General features: G+C 42.9%; 1 protein-coding gene across 4 annotated transcripts in view; it reads right to left on the bottom strand.

Annotated features, from left to right (window-relative positions):
• Window positions 1-3,667: 3,667 nt before the first annotated feature.
• Window positions 3,668-20,916, bottom strand: part of plxnb1b (plexin b1b) — a 270,085-nt gene continuing 252,836 nt past the window's right edge. For all 4 annotated transcript variants that reach the window (XM_078209833.1, XM_078209837.1, XM_078209834.1 and 1 more), the window contains 5 exons: window positions 18,511-18,658; window positions 16,110-16,174; window positions 13,641-13,716; window positions 13,349-13,423; window positions 3,668-11,119 (listed from right to left, as the gene is read on the bottom strand). In XM_078209833.1, the coding sequence (XP_078065959.1) occupies window positions 11,015-11,119; window positions 13,349-13,423; window positions 13,641-13,716; window positions 16,110-16,174; window positions 18,511-18,658 (469 nt within the window). In that variant the 3' untranslated portion in view covers window positions 3,668-11,014. The remainder of the gene's footprint in view (window positions 11,120-13,348; window positions 13,424-13,640; window positions 13,717-16,109; window positions 16,175-18,510; window positions 18,659-20,916) is intronic.

The raw sequence follows: 20,916 nt of genomic DNA, 5'->3' as shown, positions 1-20,916 counted from the left end.
AATTTCAAAAACCTCCATCCATTTCCAAAGGGCATCCGCTAACAAAAGGAACAATGTATCCATAAATGGCCAATGTAATCCACATGAACTCTTAACCATGGCCAACCTGGCCATTCCCACAGGTGCAGGGGGGCTGGAACTGGTAGCTTTTGGTGGAACTGGCACTGGTCACATTGTTTGACAACCCTTTCTATATCAGCATGGATGTGAGGCCACCAGATATAGCTTCTCACTAGCATTTCCATCTTCGACATTCCCCGAAGGGTATTATTCAATTCCTCAAGCAATAACACTCTTCCTATAATGGGGATGACCACTCTCTCTCCCCAGAGGATGACACTGTCCTCAGAGCTAAGCTCATGCTTCCTGAACTGGTAAGGCTTTATTCCTCTGAAGCTCTCTCATTCTGCCATCCATGCACTATCATATGTTTAATCTTCGAAAACAGTAGATCTCTATTAGTCCAGTACTTAATTTGCTGTGCTGTTACAGATAACAACTCCAGAAAGTTTAAAGCCATTACAATCTCTTGTGAGATTGGAGGAGTGACGTTCCTTTGGGTAATAGTAGATGACATAAGGCATCTGTATTGGATATGTGAGCCCCTTGGTTGATGTTCATAGGTATTTTTATAAACCAACAACAAGAGTGCTTATTGCTGTATTCTTGCAGACACAATTGGTAGAATTGCCTTGTCCTCTTTAAAAAGCACCAGAAGCGGCTTATGGTCTGTACAATGTTGAAATGTCTCCCATAAGTGTATTAATGGCCAAAGATAACATCTAAGCCTTTTTCTATTTGAAAGTATCCTCCATCCACATCAGTATCTGATGGATGACTCATGACCCATTCAATAAATCTAATCAAAAACACCAGGTTTAAGTAAATACAGGGCGAAAATGATAATTGTCCTGCTCACCTCGCATCTGAGCTGCATTCCTTACAGACATACCAACTACCTGTAGAATAAAGCTGAATTTTTAATTATTCCCCTTAAACATAATATATATATATCCATATCAATTGCACGACTATCATCTCCTTCCTTAAAAAATGAAGGAACAATATGAAAAGATGGCTTCAATTGTCTAAAATCTCTAGTTTTTTTCACACTATTTGTACTCTATAAGATATATATCTTATTACATCTAAGCATGCAAATTTAACAGTAGCATAGTCCAGTTCAGTCTTTATGTTCTAACTTTGAATGTTCCATCCTGCCTATTAAAAAAAAGCATCTGCAATCATGTTCTTTCTTCCTGCCATGTGTATAATCTTCAAATTATATGGCTGTAACAATAAGCTCCATTTAAACATTCTCCACAAACATCAATGGATTATGGTCAGCGTAAATAATTGTCTCTTCTCTGATGAATTGCGGGCAACAAAAATGTTACAATATCAATACCAAATTCAATGTCTCCATCTTGATGGTCAAGTATTACTTTTGATGAATATTGTGTTTTTTTGGAAAAATAACTAATAGGTCTTTCTATCCTTTCATCATCATCTTGTAACAGTACCACACCAACGCCCACATCACTTGCATCAATGGTCACCTTGAATTGCTTTGCATAATTCAGTGTCACCTAAACTGGTGTGGTGGTGAACACATTTTTAGATTGTCAAATGCCTCTTGACATTCAGACGTTCACTAAAATCTCCTGAGCTTTTTCTGCAGTTCAGTCAGTGGATCAATCATACTGCTAAAATTTGGGTATCAAGGGTGCTACTTTTATTACCGTTTGAGGGTTTCCTATTACCTGACATGCGTGACATGTACAGCAAAATTCAACCACATCCTTATGCAGCCCAGGCCAATAAAAGTGTTTTGGTATTTTTCCTTACTCCTAAATGACCTCCTACTGAAACCTCATGCTCTACCGACAAAACCTCCTTTCTATAACACACCAGTAATACAACTTGATGAACTTCTGCCCATTTTTCATCTGCCTGAATCTGTAAAGGCCTCCACTTCCTCATTAAGACGTTATTTGTAATGTAATGTAATAACACTCCGGTGTACACTCAGATTCTCCTGCGTATGCTTTCTGATACAACTGCTTTATCTCTGCATTTTTAATGTTGTAATTCTGCCAACTTTCCTGAACTAAAGATATCCGCTTCATCCTCCTATTCTTGTTCTTTATCAACCACCTGGTCAAAGATTGTTTCTGATAACTGAACCTCAACTTCCTTGATTTCTCCTCTTCCTGTCGCAACAATTTCCTTTATTTCTCTTCCTGTCTCAATCTGTGACTTTGTGATCTTGTTACCACAATTTTTCCTTTTAGGCAAAAATGTGAGGAAAGCGTACTTTGCTCTAGGATTGCTTCTCTGAATAAATAGGGATTTTTACATCAAAGCAACCTTTATTCAGAACACTGTTTAAATGCAACTCTAACAATGGAAACAGCTTAGAAACTTAGGAAAAAACTTAGAAACCCTACAGCACAGAGAGAGGCCATTCGGCCCTTCGAGTCTGCACCGACCACAATCCCACCCAGGCTCTATCCCCATATCCCTACATATTTACCCATTAATCCCTCTAACCTACGCATCCCAGGACACTAAGGGCAATTTTTTTTAGCATGGCCAATCAACCTAGTCAGCACATCTTTGGACTGTGGGAGGAAACCGGAGCACCCGGAGGAAACCCACGCAGACACGAAGAGAATGTGCAAACTCCATACAGACAGTGACCCAAGCCGAGAATCGAACCCAGGTCCCTGGAGCTGTGAAGCAGCAGTGCTAACCACTGTGCTACCGTGCCCCCCAAGCTTAACAATTAACAGTTGAACACTATTGAAAAATGAAAGGAAACAACTTTAATTTTTAACTTAGCACTGTTACAGTTCCAAATAAACAACATTCCTCTTACAGGCTTAAAGGCCACTTTAAATATACTTAGCAATCATGAATATACTTGCTCCAAGTGCACACAGCTTTGGAGTTTTGAGAGATAGGAGTTTTCTGAGAGAGATAGGAGTTTTAGCGTAGCTTGCCGAAGCCTGTCTATAAACAATTCCCAGCTAGAACTCAAAAGCTGTTTTTCTGCTACAGACCCAGCTCCTCCCATTATCCACATCAGGATCTGACAGGTAACCCTTCACCCTTTCAATCAACCTGATAGAAAAGCCCAGTTTTAAGTAAGTAAACACCTACATGGCTAAAATGGGTAATTATCCTGCTCTCCCAGCATCTGAGCTGCATGTTTTTCCAGACATACTGACTACCTGTTGAAGAAAGCTGAATTTTGAAACATTCCCCTTCAACTATATACCCACACATACGTATATATCAATTGTATTACTATCATCACATTCTCCATTGGACAATCGGACCACATGACCCTCCCGATGTACGCCCCTTAAAGGAGTCAGCTACTACACACCTATATTCAAAATCAACTTTTGGCCTTTTCAAAATGGAGGACAGACCTCAGTGGTGAGTGCTGCCTAAAAGAAAGCAACAGAACTAAAACACTGCCCATGTTTGAATGAGCCCATTCTAGTTATGTACAAAATACTGATTTTGTTACAACAAGTGAATTTACTGTAAGATTTGTGCGGAGCTTTATCCAGGAATGTTGCTCTGTGTGAGGAGTGGAAAGGAAGAGTGATCAGGAAGAATGGAGAAAATGAAAAGATGACTCTTTTCTGCGTTTTAAAAATATTTTATTACCTGCAATTTGTACGCTTTTCTTTAATAAACAGATTAAGGTAAGAAGCTAGTCAATTGGGTTATTTACAGATATTACATTGATGATGATTTACTAAAAATTAACAGTCTTTCTGCGCTCATTGCAGAGCCAGCTCTACACATTATCTTACACTAGACGGTAAAACATTTCATTTTAATTTCCTTCAGTATATAAATACATTACTGTTACTATATACAACTGCAAGTCAGTGCGATTCAGCAACCAAGATTTCCAGCAGAGATCAAGTGGTGATAGACAGATGCAAATACCAGCAAAGTATTTGTGCAGATACTGCACTGGTGAGGAAGCAAGACAAAATGGGCAGAGCACGTGCCTTTCCCTGGATGGGGAGAATTACAAAATGATACCCCACAACTCCGGTGCAAAGGATCCAATAGTCACAATGTTCAGAAGTACAGGTGACTGAGGAATTCGGTCATGATCTACAGGTTCCAATACCCATACTATCAGATCTGACTCCAAAGCCAGAGCTCTGGCCGAGAAGCCCCAATCCCTATACGCAGTAGACCCTAATTTTGACTCCCTACAGCCTGCTCAAGTGGCTTCATTGCCATGTTGTTTAACAGACAAGTTCTATATGCTGCCCACCCCTGACATGGAGGCTCTGTTTCCCGGACCATTTCCAAAGCATCAACATGGCTATAAAGGTTACTGGTTCCAAATCGAAATGAATGCTGGTTGCAAAATGTACGCTGGATGGCACTATAACAATGTCAAAAGTACTTCAGTGACTGTTAAGTGCTTTGGACGGCCATCTGACGTGGAAAAGCACCACACAAATACTTTCACGTCATACATCAAGTGTTAATGGTTAGTCACTCGGCCTCTTCGGAAATGCTGCCCTGAAAAGTCATGAAACAAACATGAGGAGGGGATAAGAAGGTTCCATGCCATTTCATTCCATTGGCATTACTGCAGAAAGTACAAATATAGAAGAGGCATTTGCGTCAGTGGAATGGTTTGAGAAGATGCCTCAAAATGTCTTAATTCTGCAAAAACTGCCAATATTCAAGTTTTGTGGCACATTTCTACATTCAGAAAAAAATTGGTTATCTTTACAATTCCATTCCATCTGGTGCAGAACTATAATTCAGCCCAAAGAGCGAGAGTGTCCAGAACAACCTCACTGTAACTAAAATCATTATTGAGCCAATCGGCCTTAGAGAAGTTCAAAACCAGTCAAAGCCACTGTACTGTAAAAGTATATATTTTTTCAAGTTAAAGACAATTCATTTTACTAATGGCTTAAGCAACAACATTTTAAAAATTTGCTCTCAATCTTCGAGCAGCCAGTTAGCTTCAAATTATGCAGAACTGAAAATATTTTAGCGACTGCCCTCAAATCCTATTTTTGGATTTCACACTCCTGCTATTCTGTTAAGGTGTTACGCACTCTGCCAAGTCAGAAACCACAAGGTCATAGTCTATTTAACTTATCCATAGTTGTTTCCAGGAAGTTAGTTTCCATCATTTCTTCCAATTGATAAATCTTTCCTGCAACCATTTATCTCCATCAAATTACACAGGAATAAAAGAAAACATCCAAAATCCTCAGAGATCCGCAATGGGTTTGATTAGCTAATCTGAGTGAGCGCTGCAAAGTATCTCTCTGTTCCCGTAGCCAGCAAGGCTTTTCTTTTGCAAGTATTCTTCTTAAATGGATGCACGGAATAATCCGGCATTTCACCTAAAGATACAGCCCTGAGAGCATTTTCCCCCGAGCAAGTAAGTAAATATAATGCCCTCAGTCCTATCAAACATTTCAGTTTATTTATTAGTGTCACAAGTAGGCTTACAGTAACACTGTAATGAAGTTACTGTGAAAATGACACAAATTAGAAAGTAAGTTTAAAAAGTTTGAGAGTGGCTCAGCAGATAGGGTTTGGACAAGTGGAGGTGGCTGGGTGATGGGAACTACAATTAAGTGCAGAAGGAGGAACTTTGGATGTTAGCTGGATTAACGGATACTTTCAACTCCATCACTGTAATCTGCAAGCTTACAAGGAATTGGTTCTTAATCTTTTTAAGTGTTATCTTGTCACTTCATTAACTAGAACTCTTTATCAAACAGTTCTTTACAAAACAGAAGCAGGGCCAGAATTCTCCGATCTCTCAGTCACGCTACCACTGCCAGTGCGAGTGGAGAATTTGGCGCTCAGCCAAATCTCTGGGCTGGGATTCTCTGGTCTCGCATGTCCCGCCTCTGATGAGAACGGAGAATTTGGCGCTTGGTCAAATCTCCACTCACAGCAGCGGGACTGGAGAATCTCAGCCACGGATGAGGTTGGACAATTCCGGCCCCATTCACAGCAGCGGGATTGGAGAATCCCAGCCGCGGGCGAGGTTGGAGAATTCCGGCCCCATTCACAGCAGCGGGACTGGAGAATCATAGCTGTGGACAAGGCTGGAGAATCCAGCCCCATTCACAGCAGCGGGACTGGAGAATCACAGCTGCGGACAAGGTTGGAGAATCCAGCCCCAGAACTGAAAGAAAAGCAAAGTTTATACATTCTAATTTGAAGGTCAATAAAAGTGTAGTTTAGAGAATAGTCTAATTTTAGTATAATGACATCGGTTTACAATCGTTATAGACCAGCAGTGAACAAGTTCTTTTTTAAAAATGACAGCACTGGAGTAGTAAACAAAAATTGGATTCTCTCTGGGTCAGTGTATATACGGCAGCAGGGAATGTATAATCAAACATGCGACATCAGTGAAACAAAAATGATGCAAGATTCCTACTCTAAAACTTGGTCTCATGAAGCAGTAAGACATGAGATTGTGCACTTCCTTACACGGTAAATTTCCTGTCAGTTGGACTAACAGAGGAGAAGGAGAACAGAATAAAAGGTAAGATTTATTTAAAGAGAAATCTCTTAAAGCCGTAATTTTGGCTATCCAACAAATAACCTAACATGAATAAACGTCAGGGCAATAATCATCTTTCCTTTGTTTGTTTAAAAATCTTGGCTCTCATTTATCTGCATTTTCAGCAGCGTTGCTACAATAGGTGGTGCTGATAAACCATCAAAACCTTTACCTAGCGTGTAAGTATGTAAAAATCTGGTCATCCAAATGATAACTTACACACTTACAGCGGGTTGTTGTGTGTTAGTTGAATAAACCAGGTCATACATCAGCCCTTTAGTGAGAACAAAAGGTTAATCCATCAGATCATATTCCAGGATGCACAGTTCTGGAATGCCCGGTAGCACATTTAAGAATCTCCCAGAAGAGAAAGGAAAACAGCAGCTAAGTTGTGGCTAGGAAGTTTAGACCCAAGTGTACTTAAAAAGTGCGGATGAAAATAATATTCTCCTACAAGCTTTCTATCTTTTTCCAACTAGCACATTACAGTATACCTGGAAACAGCTCTCCTCAACACTATAATTAAGAGGTACCTACAGCAGGTGAAGGACATATGGAGGGAGAAGATTTGGGTAAGTCCTATATGTACTCGCCTTGATGGTGTAACAATACCCTATTATTTCATGAGATGCTACAGTGCAGAAGGAGGCTATTCGGCCTATCGAGTCTGCACCGACCACAATCTCACCCAGGCCCTATCCCATAACCACATGTATTTACCCTAGCTAGTCCCCGACACTAAGGGACAATTGAGCATGGCTAATCCACCTAACCTGCACATTTTTGGACTGTGGGAGGAAATCAGAGCACCCGAGGGAACCCATGCGGGCACGGGGAGAAAGTACAAACTCCACACAGGCAGTGACCTGAGTCGGGAATTGAACGCGGGTCCCTGGCGCTGTGAGGCAGCAGTGCTAATCACTGTGCCACCCTATCATTTGTACTGATATTTCTGATCTGTATATCAACCACCATGAAATCAATGCTTAGAAAGATTACGCAACAAAGATGAGGCTCTCCAATCTTGATGCAAACCTGGATGAGGGTTCACTTCTTGACTCAGTAGCTTGAGAGATGAACCCAGTGATTTCTAACCTGGCAGCAAGAGTGTGAAAATGGCATCTCATGATGGGTATTTATTTAAAAATTACCCAAATATTGAAACTAATTTCATTTGCCAATTTTGAACTGAGAAAGGCAGTTTGCTTTCCCTAACCCGAGGTTAGGGCGTTATATGATAGAGATCGCTCTCACACAAAGGGTTGAATTACAACTTCATACACCATTTTAGCTCACTAGCAATATTTCCCAACTTGTTGACTGAACCATTGTACGGAGCTCACCAACATTTGTTGCTGCTCTAAGTTTGGCTTGTTGGTGTTGTGGACCCCGCAACATGTTCACATTTTTGTGCTGTGGAAGGCACTTAAGTGCTTGTTCGCCATCACAATGTCATCAAGAATTTCACAGAACACAAAAGGACACATACATAACCAGAATCTGCATTTAACCAGGCTATGCCTCGTAAGTAAATAAATACAAACTATCATTTAAAAATAAAACAGATTTTATAACCGTTCTTTTAAAAAAAAAGGAACTTCTTTTTAAAGAAAAAGCTTCGATTTCAGTGGTTTAGGTCACAGACACAATCATCAGAATGCCGTGAAAATTCTACCCAAAACATCAGCTGGTGTCACCACTGCCTCTTGTTCAAACAATGCATCCTGGGGAAAAGTGACAAGTTAGCCCGTGTGCTGTTGTGCTGTACCATAAAACTCTCAAAAGGTTGTCTGGACTGTCATCAAAGCCCATCACTTTTACATCCCAAAATTCTGAGATGGAGTGCCTTATTCCAGGTTTCTTGTGAGTGGACTTAGAGATGCCTTTCGAAAGATTTTAACAGAATGGGAGTTGCCTCATTGTCCGTCAGTGCAATTAGTTATTATCAACAAAATTTCCCAAATGAGATGGATTTTTCTCTTCTTTTTAAATTTTATTTTTTTGTCAGAGGTGCAAAGCCAATGTGCAGAGTGGACCGGGCAAACCCTGAATCCATCTCCTTGCTTGCTCCTAAAATCAATTCAAATTGAATCCAATTCATGGTCCCGACAAAATAGCCGTACCAGATCCAAGCTGACGCGAATAGGTATCACACCTGATCTCGGGCTCGATCCGACACTTGATCTGAGTCAAAAGGCCGAGAAGTGAGGCAGATTTTTCAGGCAGATAAACACTATTGCAGCCATATTGAGGAGGGAGGTTGCATCCTAATGATGTAGGCCCCAAATGACATAAGAGACATTTCTAAGTAGTTGTGACAAAAATTTGTATAAAGTTTTATTGTGGATCTGACATTTGTACCAAACACCTTCTATATTTATGTGAATTGAGATGATATCAAAAAAATTAGATTTAAATACAAATCTGAATTCCACGATCTAAATTGATGTCCTGTCTCACAGACTGTACCATAAAAGATTCTTACTGCACACACCCCAATATGGAGGAACGATTGTGGGTCCTTCACTTCAAGGGAATGACATTTGAAAACATCTGCTACTCTGCTTTGAGTCTATCTTCTTCACACACTAGAGGACCTTGTTTTGGAAGTCTTTGTTTCCCTCTAGAGGGTTAACACTGCTCTTAAAATACTGGATGTGCAAGCATACTATTTCTGACATTATAATAAATTAAAAAATATAATCAAGCCTACCTCAAAACAAAGTAACAGAAACTGATTTCCATTGTTACGGGGGAACCAACCAATATTTAAAACTTGACCTGACGCCCATGGCCAACCCATCCTGTCCCACCCATTGCCCTCCCCATAAGACCAGCAAATCCTTTGCATTTCCTATCAAATACTGACCCTCGCCTGTAGTAATTTTGGAGCCCAAAAGGAATCACACTTTTTCTTAATTAAAATGAAGTTTTTAAAAAAAAACTTTACAAGTAGTTAACAAACAACAGGATCTGACAGGAGGGAGTCAGTCTCTTCAAATGATGGACATTACAGTTATTCGCTCCTTTAATAAAAATAACAGACCCTTTGCAAGTATACAACGGGTCACGATGGACAATAAAAAGAGTTGCACTCAATCAAAACGTAACAGCAGCAATTTAGGAAAGTCTGAACAAACTGTGAAAGATTGTTCTGGGTCAGGAATTTATCCTGATAAAATTTTACATGACAGGGAATTTGAAGAAATTACTTAATAAAAAAATGGTTTCTGTACTTCAAAAAGATTCCAAGCACCCAAGTATTAACCAAACAGAAATGAGCCAGCCTCAAGAATACTCAATAATCCCAAAGGCTATTTGCTTTTGGGATCTCAAACTCTCACGGGCTTTTCATCACACTTAGCTGAAAAACCTTACATGTTTGATCAGCTCGCTCCATCTCAGAGGGTTTGGATAGCACTGGTGAGTGCAATAGACAACCAAAAAACATCAATCAACTTTTTTCTAGATGGGACAATTAGCAGGGTGGTAAAGTGAGATATCAAGTAAAGATAAGAATTTCCTTCTCTTTCAAAAAGCTCATAACCACCATTGGGTGACCAAAGGACAAGGGATTGTATCGAGAAATAGATACGAGTGGTCTGTTGAGAGATATTGCGATATCTCACAGGCATGAAACATTCAAACTGGCTATGGAAAATGAGACTAGTCTGCTTATAGGGGTGATGGTTACAAAATTCCACCTGCAGATGTCTTAATTCCCTCCCAAGGCTTTTCAGACTTCAACAGAGTGGCAGATGACACTCCTACTTCCCCAACAACAGGGCCTTCTAAGGACTCGAATTCCTGGTCTGCTGCCCAGGAATAACAGATAATTCCCATTCCGCAGTGCGTGCTGCTGGCAATCCTATATTTACCGAAACCGGTCACCGAATTAACTTGGCCCAACACCATTTTAGTGTCCAGATACTTCCATGTCTTTGCCTTAACATCTGTGCCAGATCCCAAACTCATCTTGCAGATTCCAACATAGGACAGTAATACCTTTCTTTTAGGATTAGTTTAAAAAAAATTAAATCTCTCTTGTGGAAAAAATATTAACATCATTTGTCCATTTGATATGCTGACTCTTTAGACTTTTTTTTATCTTTTGTGTTGTTTGCTAAGTTGTTTAATAGTCTACAATATGAACACTCCCAATAGGCAGTCCAGTGTGGGTGGAAATGGCCTGGGAGCAAGGGAAAGCGACTCTTTTCGTTGCTATGCAACACCTGATGCATCGTAGGAGTCTACGTTTCTTCATTCCCACAGCTGAAATTAACAGAGGAAGCAGGTTTCCGTAAGGCACTCCTGTACTCAGCAAGCTTGTTCACTGGTCATGGTGTCTCGTTGTTACTCCTTTGCATTTATGCAAAGATGCCTCAACTCTTCCTCCAGATCATCCCTCAGTGGTTTCTCCTGTCACAAGTCTGTGACCTTGTTCTCCACAGATGCAGCAATCTGCTGTAACCGATAACCTAGCTGCATTTTCTGTGCGGTTGGATCCTCTTCTAGTGCCGTAATGATCTGAATTAAGACAAGAAGGGAAACCAGGTATTCAGCAGTTTCACATAAATTCAGGCAGTCCAAAGTTGTTCGGGTTGATACAGGAGATAACTTTTCCTTTCCCTCTATGGCTACTTTGGTTTAAAAACTTGCTTAGGCTACATGGGCACTGATTTCGTCAAGCACCCAAAGACCACATCTAATCTGCATGTTCTGCCTTAGAACATAGAACAGTACAGCACAGGAACAGTCCCTTCGGCTCACAATGTGGTGCCGAACATGATGCCAAATTAAGCTAATCCCTTCTACCTGCCCTTGGTCTATATCCCTCTAGTCCTTGCATATTCATGTGTTTATGCCCCTTAAATGCCCCTACCATATCTGCCTGCACCACCACACTTGGCAGCACCTTCCAGACACCTATCACTCTCTGTGTAAAAACTTGCCCCTCACATCTCCTTTGAACTTTCCCCCTCTCACTTTAAGTGCATACCCCCCTAGTATTAGACATTTCAATTCTGGGAAAAAGATTCTGACTGTCAACCCTATCTATGCCTCTCATAATTTTATAGATTTCTATCAGGTCTTCCCTCAGCCTCCACTGCTCCAGAGAAGACAGCCCTAGTTAGTCTAGCCTCTCTTTATAGCTCATACTCTCTAATCCAGGTAGCATCCTGATAATTCTCTTCTGCACCCTCTCCAAAGACTCCACATCCTTCCCGTAATGTGGCGACTAGAATTGAACGCCGTACTCTAAGTGCAGCCTAACCAAAGTTTTACAAAGCTGCAACATGACATCCTGACTCTTGTACTCAGTGCCCTGACCAATAAAAGCAAGCATTCCACACGCCTTCTTTACCACCCTGTCTAGTTGTGTGGCCACTTTCAGCGAGCTATGGATTTGAACCCCAAGATCCCTCTGTACATCAGTGCTGTCCAAGGTCCTGCCATTAACTGTATACTTGCCTTGGAATGCAAAGGCATCAACCTTTCTGACAAACCCCCCAGGTATTGATGTCACCATCTCCAATCTTTACTTCCCCCATGCAAACTTCCTCAGATCACCTATTTCAGACTGTTCTGATACGGCTGCTTATTCTCCTTCCTAGAATATGGCACGTCCAACAGTTATATAGGAGTGATAGGTTTATTTTACATCCTAAGTGTGTTGTTGGCTTATCCATGCATGCCTGATTTATCCTGTATTGAAATTTAAGCATTAGATTCTCCCACCAAATCCTCTGACCAATTCAGTAATCTTCAACAAGAATTCCATGGACTTCAAAGGCTCTGGCTTTGTTTGGCTAATTCAGAAATGGAACATGCCCTGACTTACTGCACGCATCAGGCAGTTCAGCTATGAATAGCAGGAAGTTTTTAAATACATGGCGGCACGGTGGCACAGTGGTTAGCATTGCTGCCTTACAACGCCAGGGACCCAGGTTCAATTCTGGCTTTGGGTTACTGTCTGTGTGGAGTTTGCACATTCTCCCCGTGTCTGGCTGGGTTTCCTCCAGGTGCTCCGGTTTCCCCCCCACAGTCCAAAGATGTGCAGGTTAGGTTGATTGGCCATGCTAAATTGCCCCTAGTGTCAGGGGGATTAGCAGGGTAGATGTGTGGGGTTACAGGACTAGGGCCTGGGTGGGACTGTGGTCGGAACAGACTCAATGGGCTGAATGGCCTCCTTCTGTACTGTAGGAATTCAAATACAGTTTTTGCTGCTTTAATGGAATTCTAAACCTGAAGATGTAATCACAAAGTGGCTGAAATTCAGGGCAACATTCAGCCTCCCAGCCGTGTTTCCCACTGGCTGGAGGTGGCACGCTGCTTGCTAGCGGCAGGATTCTCTGGTGCTGCGACTGTCAATGGGAATTCCCACTGATGTCACCTGACGCCAGCGGGAAATCCGTGGGCAGGGATGCGCTGCCGGCGGGTCTGGAGAATCCCGCTGGCGTGAACGGCCGTAGAATTCCGGCCTCAATGTTTGGAGCACTTTAAAAGCTACCATTCCTGATCCAAGTCTCCACACAGAATTGCGACTATCCCTAGCTGCCTGGTCTCCGTAAAATAAAGGGGAAATACTGCGGATGCTGGAATCTGAAACAAAGAGAGAATAGAGCCAACGTTTGGAGTCAGGATCACCCTTCGTCAGAGCCAACTGGAAACGTTGGATCTATTCTCTCTCCACAGATGCTGTCAGACCTGCTGAGATTTTCCAGCATTTTCTGTTTCTGTGCCTGGTCTCCGTACCTGGTCGTAGTACTTGTTGATGTATTTATAGAGTTCGTGGAGAGCCACGAGGGAGTTCATGTCACTGGAATAATTCTGTAAAAGAAGAGGACACTGGCTGTAAAGAGAATCACCACTGGGGGCTTTCGCCTCTCAAAACAAAAAGGAACTAGTTCCTGAATCATCACAGTGTATTAGATGCTGCACCTCAAGTCAGCCTTTAGTCTGGACAAGCTAAAGAATCAATCATTCCTGCAGTTGCTGCCAAATGGTCTGATTCTTGGAGATGCACGTTCTATTCCCAAGTACTTACCCTGGAGAGCTCAGCTAAAGCAGAGTTCATTTCCTGGTCACTAGCTGAGATCGTCTGTCGAATGTCTGCATAGTACCTGTCAGGAACAACAGAATCCAGTCAGCGACAGTACCGAGCAAACCCCTCCCACATACAAACGCCTTTGTCCAGCATGAATCTAACTAGAGGTTTACCCTTTCTTCCACAGAAACACGAAATTAAATCCACTTAAAACTGTACCTTACTTCTTACATTCACCAATACAGACATAAATCCCTTAAAACTACCTTTGTTTTCTTGACATTCAGAAGAAACTTTGTGACCCAAAGAGGGGTGAGAATATGGAACGCGCTACTACAGAAAATGGTTGAGGTGAGCAGTATAGATGCATTTGAGAGGGGAAACTAGACAAGCCTACAAGGGAGAAGGGAACAGAGGGTTACTTACGATGATAGATTCAGATGAGAAAAGATGGGAGAAGGCTCGAGTGAAACATAAAACCAGCATGGACTGGCTGGGCTGAATGGCCTGTTTCTGTGCTGCATATGTGATGTATACAGTTAGCTTGTGAATTATGCAGTGATGTCTTATAAAAGAAAAGTCAAACAACCAAGCTGGATAACAACTAATTTGCAAAACCCCGAAAGGTGGAGAAGGTGATGGCCCAGTGGTATTATAGCTAGACTATTAATCCAGTAGCTCAGGTAATATTATGGGGACCCAGGTTTGAATCCTGCCATGGCAGATGGTAGAATTTGAATTCAATAAAACATACCTGGAATTAAGAATCTACTGATGACCATGAAACCACTGTCGATTGTCGGAAAAACCCATCTGGTTCACTCATGTTCTTTAGGGAAGGAAATCTGCCGTCCTTACCTGGTCTGGCCTACATGTGTCTCCAGAGCCACAGCAATGTGGGTGACTCTCAACTGCCCTCTGAAGCACCCTAGCAAGCCACAGTTCAAGGGCAACTGGGATGGGCAATAAATGCTGGCCAGCCAACGACACCCATGACCCATGAATGAATTTTAAAAATTGCTGTTTTAAAAGTTATCCCAGATGGTGTTTAAATTTTGTAAACTTTCCGGTCTCCTTTATTTTTGGGTAACCAGTCTGTCATGGCAGGAATCAGTTCTTGTAATTCCTTACATCACGTAGTTCAATGATATTAAGATGTAAATGAACAGGTCTGGGGAATTGTAGTTCAAATGCGTTGTTGACCTTCCTAAAAGCAATCACTTGTCAAGTGATTAATTACCATTATGACATGTACTGTACCAGTCTCACTGTTGCCTGCATTTAATCCCAGCAATTTGCCAGGTATACCTGGCAGATAACACCTCAAATTACAACTGGCCTAGCTGGCAAATGCCACTTTAATGCCCTTCCAGTCCAGGAACTTTGTAATGTTTTTGAATGAGAAATTTGAGTCAAACAAGATTCCTCAAACTCTATAAAAGCAAATGACTGTCTGTGTGGGGTTTGCACGTTCTCCCCATGTCTGCATGGATTTCCTCCAGGTGCACAAAGATGTGCAGGTTAGATGGATTGGCCATGGGAAATGTGTGGGGTTACGGGGATCGGACAGGGGGAGAGGGCCTGGGTAAGATAATCAGTCAGAAAGTTGGTGCAGACTCGATGGGACAAATGGCCTCCTGCACTGTAGGGATTCTATAATTCTATAATAATAATTATTCAAATCAGGATTCTTTATCACGTCAGGCCAGCTGCAAAACCTTTAGCTGGATAGGACCTATATTTCCCAAGTGTTCGAGTTAGCTAATAAAGTTACATTTCAATAAAATCAATATAAATAACACCTAAACTGGGAATATTTCGCATTTGGAGAGTGTTGGACATTTTCGGTCTTTTCTCCTTGGAGAGACGTAGGATGAGAGGAGACCCAATAGAGGTATATAAGATGTTGAGAGGCATGGATCGGGTGGACTCTCAGAGGCTTTTTCCCAGGGTGGAAATGTCTGCTACGAGAGGACACAGGTTTATGGTGCTGGGGGGTAGGTACAGGGGAGATGTTAGGGATAAGTTTTTCACACAGAGGGTGGTGGGCGAGTGGAATCGGCTGCCGTCAGTGGTGGTGGAGGCGAACTCAATAGGGTCTTTTAAGAGACTCCTGGATGAGTACATGTAGCGTAATAGGATGGAGGGTTATAGGTAGGTCTAGAAGGTAGGGATGTGTTCGGCACAACGTGTGGGCCGAAGGGCCTGTTTGTGCTGTAGTTTTTCTAGGTTTCTTATACCAGGAATACCCTTCATACCAAGGGTGTTTTGGGAGGGGAAGGTCAAAGGGTGCAACATTGAAGAAATGGCTTCAAAACCTGACTCGCAAAATATCTAAAGAAAGTTGGCTTTCCCAAAATAATTCCAGGCCAACAAATTGGCAACTTCAATTTTCTCGACGTTTCCTGGACACCAGTGCATAACCCACTAGGCAAAGCAAGAGAAAAATGGACACGCCAGGATTCTTACCTCTCCACCATCTGTTTATATCGAGGGATGTCCCTGGCATACAGCAATTTGTTAATTGGAGAATCCTGGAATTAAAAATTCAACACAATCACATCAATTGAACCTGAAGCAACAATCGGCATCTTGGTAACAAATTCTATTCTGATCAAATCTCAATGTAGTTTCAGAGGTGAAAGGGGGGGTTGGGAGGCCTGTACAAATTGAATCTTTTGGAACTCTGTGTTGAGTTAATAGAATAACATGACAACATTAAGGTAAACCATGAGCCACTAATGCAAGCTATTAGGGAGTCAGTTGAAAAGAATGTTGAGTTTGGTCCTGACAAATGGTCTCAAATATAAGGGCTGGAAATCTCCAGTCTCATATGCCCCACCGCCGCTGGCAGCGAGAATGGAAAATTTGGCCATAACACTGCAGCAGGACTGGAGAATTCCAGATGTGGGCGAGGTCACAGAATCTCAGCCCGGGTTTCAAACAGAAACGTAGGCCTCTGCTATGTTGATTACTCTTCCTGCTTTATTTCATTCAAAATTGAGTCTATAAAGTTGGCCGCAGAAACTTCTGCTTGTCCATGCAAGGAACAACACCGTGGCAAGAGAGTCTTATCCAGCTGCACTGAACTGAGTTGTTGCCCAACAATAGTTCCCACAAGGAACAACTGAAGGATGAGCAATCTGGTTGGGGCCACCTGGTTGCAGGATCCTTCCCTGCGACACTGCCAAAACCCAAGAAAATTGCTCACCCTTCAGCCCCCCGCTTTAAGGAGGATGTTGCAGGTGAAGAGATGGTGCACAAAAAGAAAGGAGAAAACCGGTTTCCAGATTACAAACTTAACAATCACGCACATTTATTACTTTAACATTTTAAATGTCAATGCTGCTATTTATGATGGGAACTACTTCTGTCATTTTTTAAATACACCAGAGTCACTAATGGCCGTACCAAATTCTACATGACCAGAGAGATATTTTGTACAATACATCTAGAGTCAGATTGGATTCCCAATGAAGATATAACAATAAGGACAGATTGTCTGACTTTAAAATGTGGATTGAATCACAAGTGTACCCACGGTCCAAGTATCCTACAGCCTCAAACATCACCAGTTGGGCGGCACAGTGGCACAGTGGTTAGCACTACTGCCTCACAGTGCCAGGGAGCCAGGTTCGATTCCCAGCTTGTGTCTCTGCCTGTGCGGAGTCTGCACGTTTTCCCAGTGTCTGCGTGGGTTTCCTCCGGGTGCTCCGGTTTCCTCCCACAGTCCGAAAGATGTGCTGGTAAGATGCATTGGCCGTGCTAAATTCTCCCTCAGCGTCCCCGAACAGGCGCCGCAGTGTGGCGACTGGGGGATTTTCACAGTAACTTCATTGCAGTGTTAATGTAAGCCTACTCATGACAGTAATAGTAAATAAAAATAAATTGTAGCGCAGTGGGAGTCTAAAGCTTGTGAGTTCAGAGATTAGAGTACAAAATTTAGGCCGAAACAGCAGTGCAGTACCGAGGGGGTGCTGCACTGTTGAAGATGTTGGGCGTGGATTTTCCAGGCCTTTCCGTCGGCGAGATCTTCTGGTCCTGCCGAAGGTGATCCCCGCGATGGGTGAGCCACACAAAAACGGTACAGACCTCCCACCGGCAGCTACCTCTGCTGCCGGAAAACATGCATGGGGGGTGGGGGGGGGGGGGGGGGGGAGGGGGAGTCCGTTGTCTTTCGGTTGAGATGTTGACACGTTAAACCGAGGCCCCTTCTGTCCTCTTGCATCATTTGAAATAACAGCGAGGCAGCTCTCCTGGCTAATCTTTATCCCTTTGTTCCGGGGGGGGGGGGGTGCACGGTGGTTAGCGCTGCTGCCTCAGTGTGCCAGGGACCCGGGTTTGATTCCCGGTTTGGGTCACTGTCTGTTCGGAAGCTGCACATTCTGTGTCTGCGTGGGTTTCCTCCGGATGCTCTAGTTTCCTCCCACAGTCTGAAAGACGTGCTGGTTGGGTGCATTGGCCATGCTAAATTCTCCCTCAGTGTACCCGAATAGGCGCCGGAGTGTGGCGACTCGGGGATTTTCACAGTAACTTCATTGCAGTGTTAATGTAAGCCTACTTGTGACCAATAAACAAACTTTTTACTTTACTTTTTAGATTCTCTGTTCATTATCACGTCACTGCTTTGTGGGAGCTTGCTCTGTAGAAATTGGCTGCTGCATTTCCTGGACTGCAACAGTGACTTTACTTTAAAAATAAACAACTTAGCTGAACTGCTTTTTTTTTTTAAGCACTTTGGGACATCCCGGAGTTGTGAAAGGTGTTATATATAAACGCAAGTCTTCCTTTTTAATACGTTTACTGTTGCCAGCCTAAGTTGTCGTCCCGGTTTCCTCCCAGGCCTTGCTTCCCCATTGAGCTCACTTACCCGGCCCAGCTTGTGTTCTGCAATCGTGCAGGAATCCATGAAAGTCTGAGCAATGACGGATAGCATGGCGTCCACATTATCCGATACCTGGACGTCAAAGGTGAAGTGAGGATTTTTAATAATGTTTATCCAGAAACGAAGAGGCAGACTGGGGGGGAAAAGAAACAAAAATCTAATTTTATATCCCCAAATAACTTTCTGTCTATATATTCCACTCTTTACAGAATTTAACAAACTAAATCATATCCTTCTTTCATTAAGTTACCAAATAAGCAAAAACTGACTCGTACCTCACATCCCGGAATCCTCCTCTTCCTATATTCTAACATTTAACCGTTGAAAGTCAGGAGTCCTTAATAACATGCGACGTTTCAAATATGTCTCTAACAGTGAAAGGGCGATTCATGGACACTTGATCAATCTCGAGATGTTGCAATACCGGCCTGTTTAAATACCCCCTTGGATTTACTAAATATTTTTAGTGAATGGTCAAAGGATGGCATGGTGGCACAGTGGTTGGCACTGCTGCCTCACAGCACCAGGGACCCGGGTTCAATTTCGGTCTCGGGTCACTGTGGAGTTTGCACATTCTCCCCGTGTCTGCATGGGTTTCCTCCGGGTGCTCCAGTTTCCTCCCACAGTCCAAAGATGTGCAGGCTAGGTGGATTGGCCACGGTAAACATTGCCCTTTACTATCCCAAGGTGTGTAGGTTGGGGAGGATTAGCGGGGTAAAGTTTTGGAGATAGGGCCTGGGTGTGGTGCTCTGTCAGAGAGTTGGTGCAGACTCGTAGGGCCAAATGGCCTCCTTCTGCGCTGTAGATATTCTATGATACCAAGTTCTTTCTTTCTAATTATACATGCTATCCCTTTCGCACGAGGGCGGCACGGTGGCACAGTGGTTAGCACTGCTGTCTCACAGCGCCAGGGACCTGGGTTCGATTTTGGCCTCGGGTCACTGTCTGTGTGGAGTTTGCACTTTCTCCCAGGGTTTCCTCCGGGTGCTCTGATTTTCTCCCACACTCCAAAGATGTGCGGGTTAGGTTGATTGGCCATGCTAAATTGACCCTAGCGCCAGGGGGATTAGCAGGATAAACATGTGACATGACTGGAATAGGGCCTGAGTGGGATTGACTCGAATGGTCTCCTTCTGTGCTGTAGGGACTCTATGATATGGTTCTATGAATGCTATCAAGCTTCTATTCATTCTCCTCTCTCCGTTCTCCGCAACACTGGAAATCTCTCAAATCTCTCCTCATGTTTAATTTCCATTCCAGGCATGATGATGTTGAAACTATTGGGAGGCAGCTTTGGATTACATGTGTCACGTTGCCATGGAAACACACCACCAGGATGAGGCTTGCTTATCGCAGTACAATGCGCAAGGTAAACGTGATCATTCCTGTTGAATTCTAGATTGTGTTGTTATTCCCAGTACCCTTTCTCCGTCCAAAACTTGGCCACCGAATCTCTGCATCACCCTTCATACGTAACGGAAAAGACATAGAGTCTTAAGCAACTTGCTGATGGAGGGAATTGAGAGGCATGATCTGCGCTGTATAATTGTACGTTGCAGCTTTCGAGGAACAGAGCACAGGTCAGATCATTTTCAGATGTCACAGCACTGGGTAATCCAATGCCAGAAGCACGCACACTGCACATATACATACAGCACACGTAAATGACCACGTAAGCAATTACATCGACAGACACGTATCAAATATATAGCAACAGGAGTGAAGGGATACAGAATAATAGAAATGCAGTGAAGTTGAACACAGCTAAAGGCAAAGCTTATGTGCCCCAGGCTATAGATTAGAAGCAGGGGAAAAGAAATCACAGTGAAATCTCCCCTTTATTAGTGCCAGTCGCCTCATTTGCAACTGAGCTCCCTTCACAGAGGGAAAGGTTCGCAATATCCAAATGTTTTCATGTTGTAGATTTTAATCCACTCGGAGCTGGTTTGTGACCATCCAGACTTATGGGCCCAGATCCTCTTGTCAGGGGAGATGCTGGGATGATTGCCGCTGACTGCAAAAATCCCTGTCCTCTTACCATTTTCTGTTCTTCCATCTGGAACTTGCTATCCCGGGGAGGGTGGTCATATCGGACGGGGGTCAGGTTGGGTCGGGGCAAGAGTTGGGAGCATAGAGGATTCGATTTATTATTGTTTGTGTAGTGTGTATTAGTACACACTGAAGAGTATTGTTTCTTGCATGCTATACAGACAAAGCATACCGTTCATAGAGAAGGAAAGGAGAGGCTGCAGAATGTAGTGTTACAGTCATAGCTAGGGTGTAGAGAAAGATCGACTTAATGCAAGCTAGGTCCATTCAAAAGTCTGATGGCAGCAGGGAAGAAGCTGTTCTTGAGTCAGTTGGTATGTGACCTCAGACTTTTGTATCTTT

The sequence above is a fragment of the Mustelus asterias genome, chromosome 3, assembly GCF_964213995.1.
Source record: "Mustelus asterias chromosome 3, sMusAst1.hap1.1, whole genome shotgun sequence".
Lineage (NCBI taxonomy): Eukaryota > Metazoa > Chordata > Chondrichthyes > Carcharhiniformes > Triakidae > Mustelus > Mustelus asterias.
Note: the sequence above shows the minus strand (reverse complement) of the source record. Positions and strands in the feature narration are given on the sequence as shown.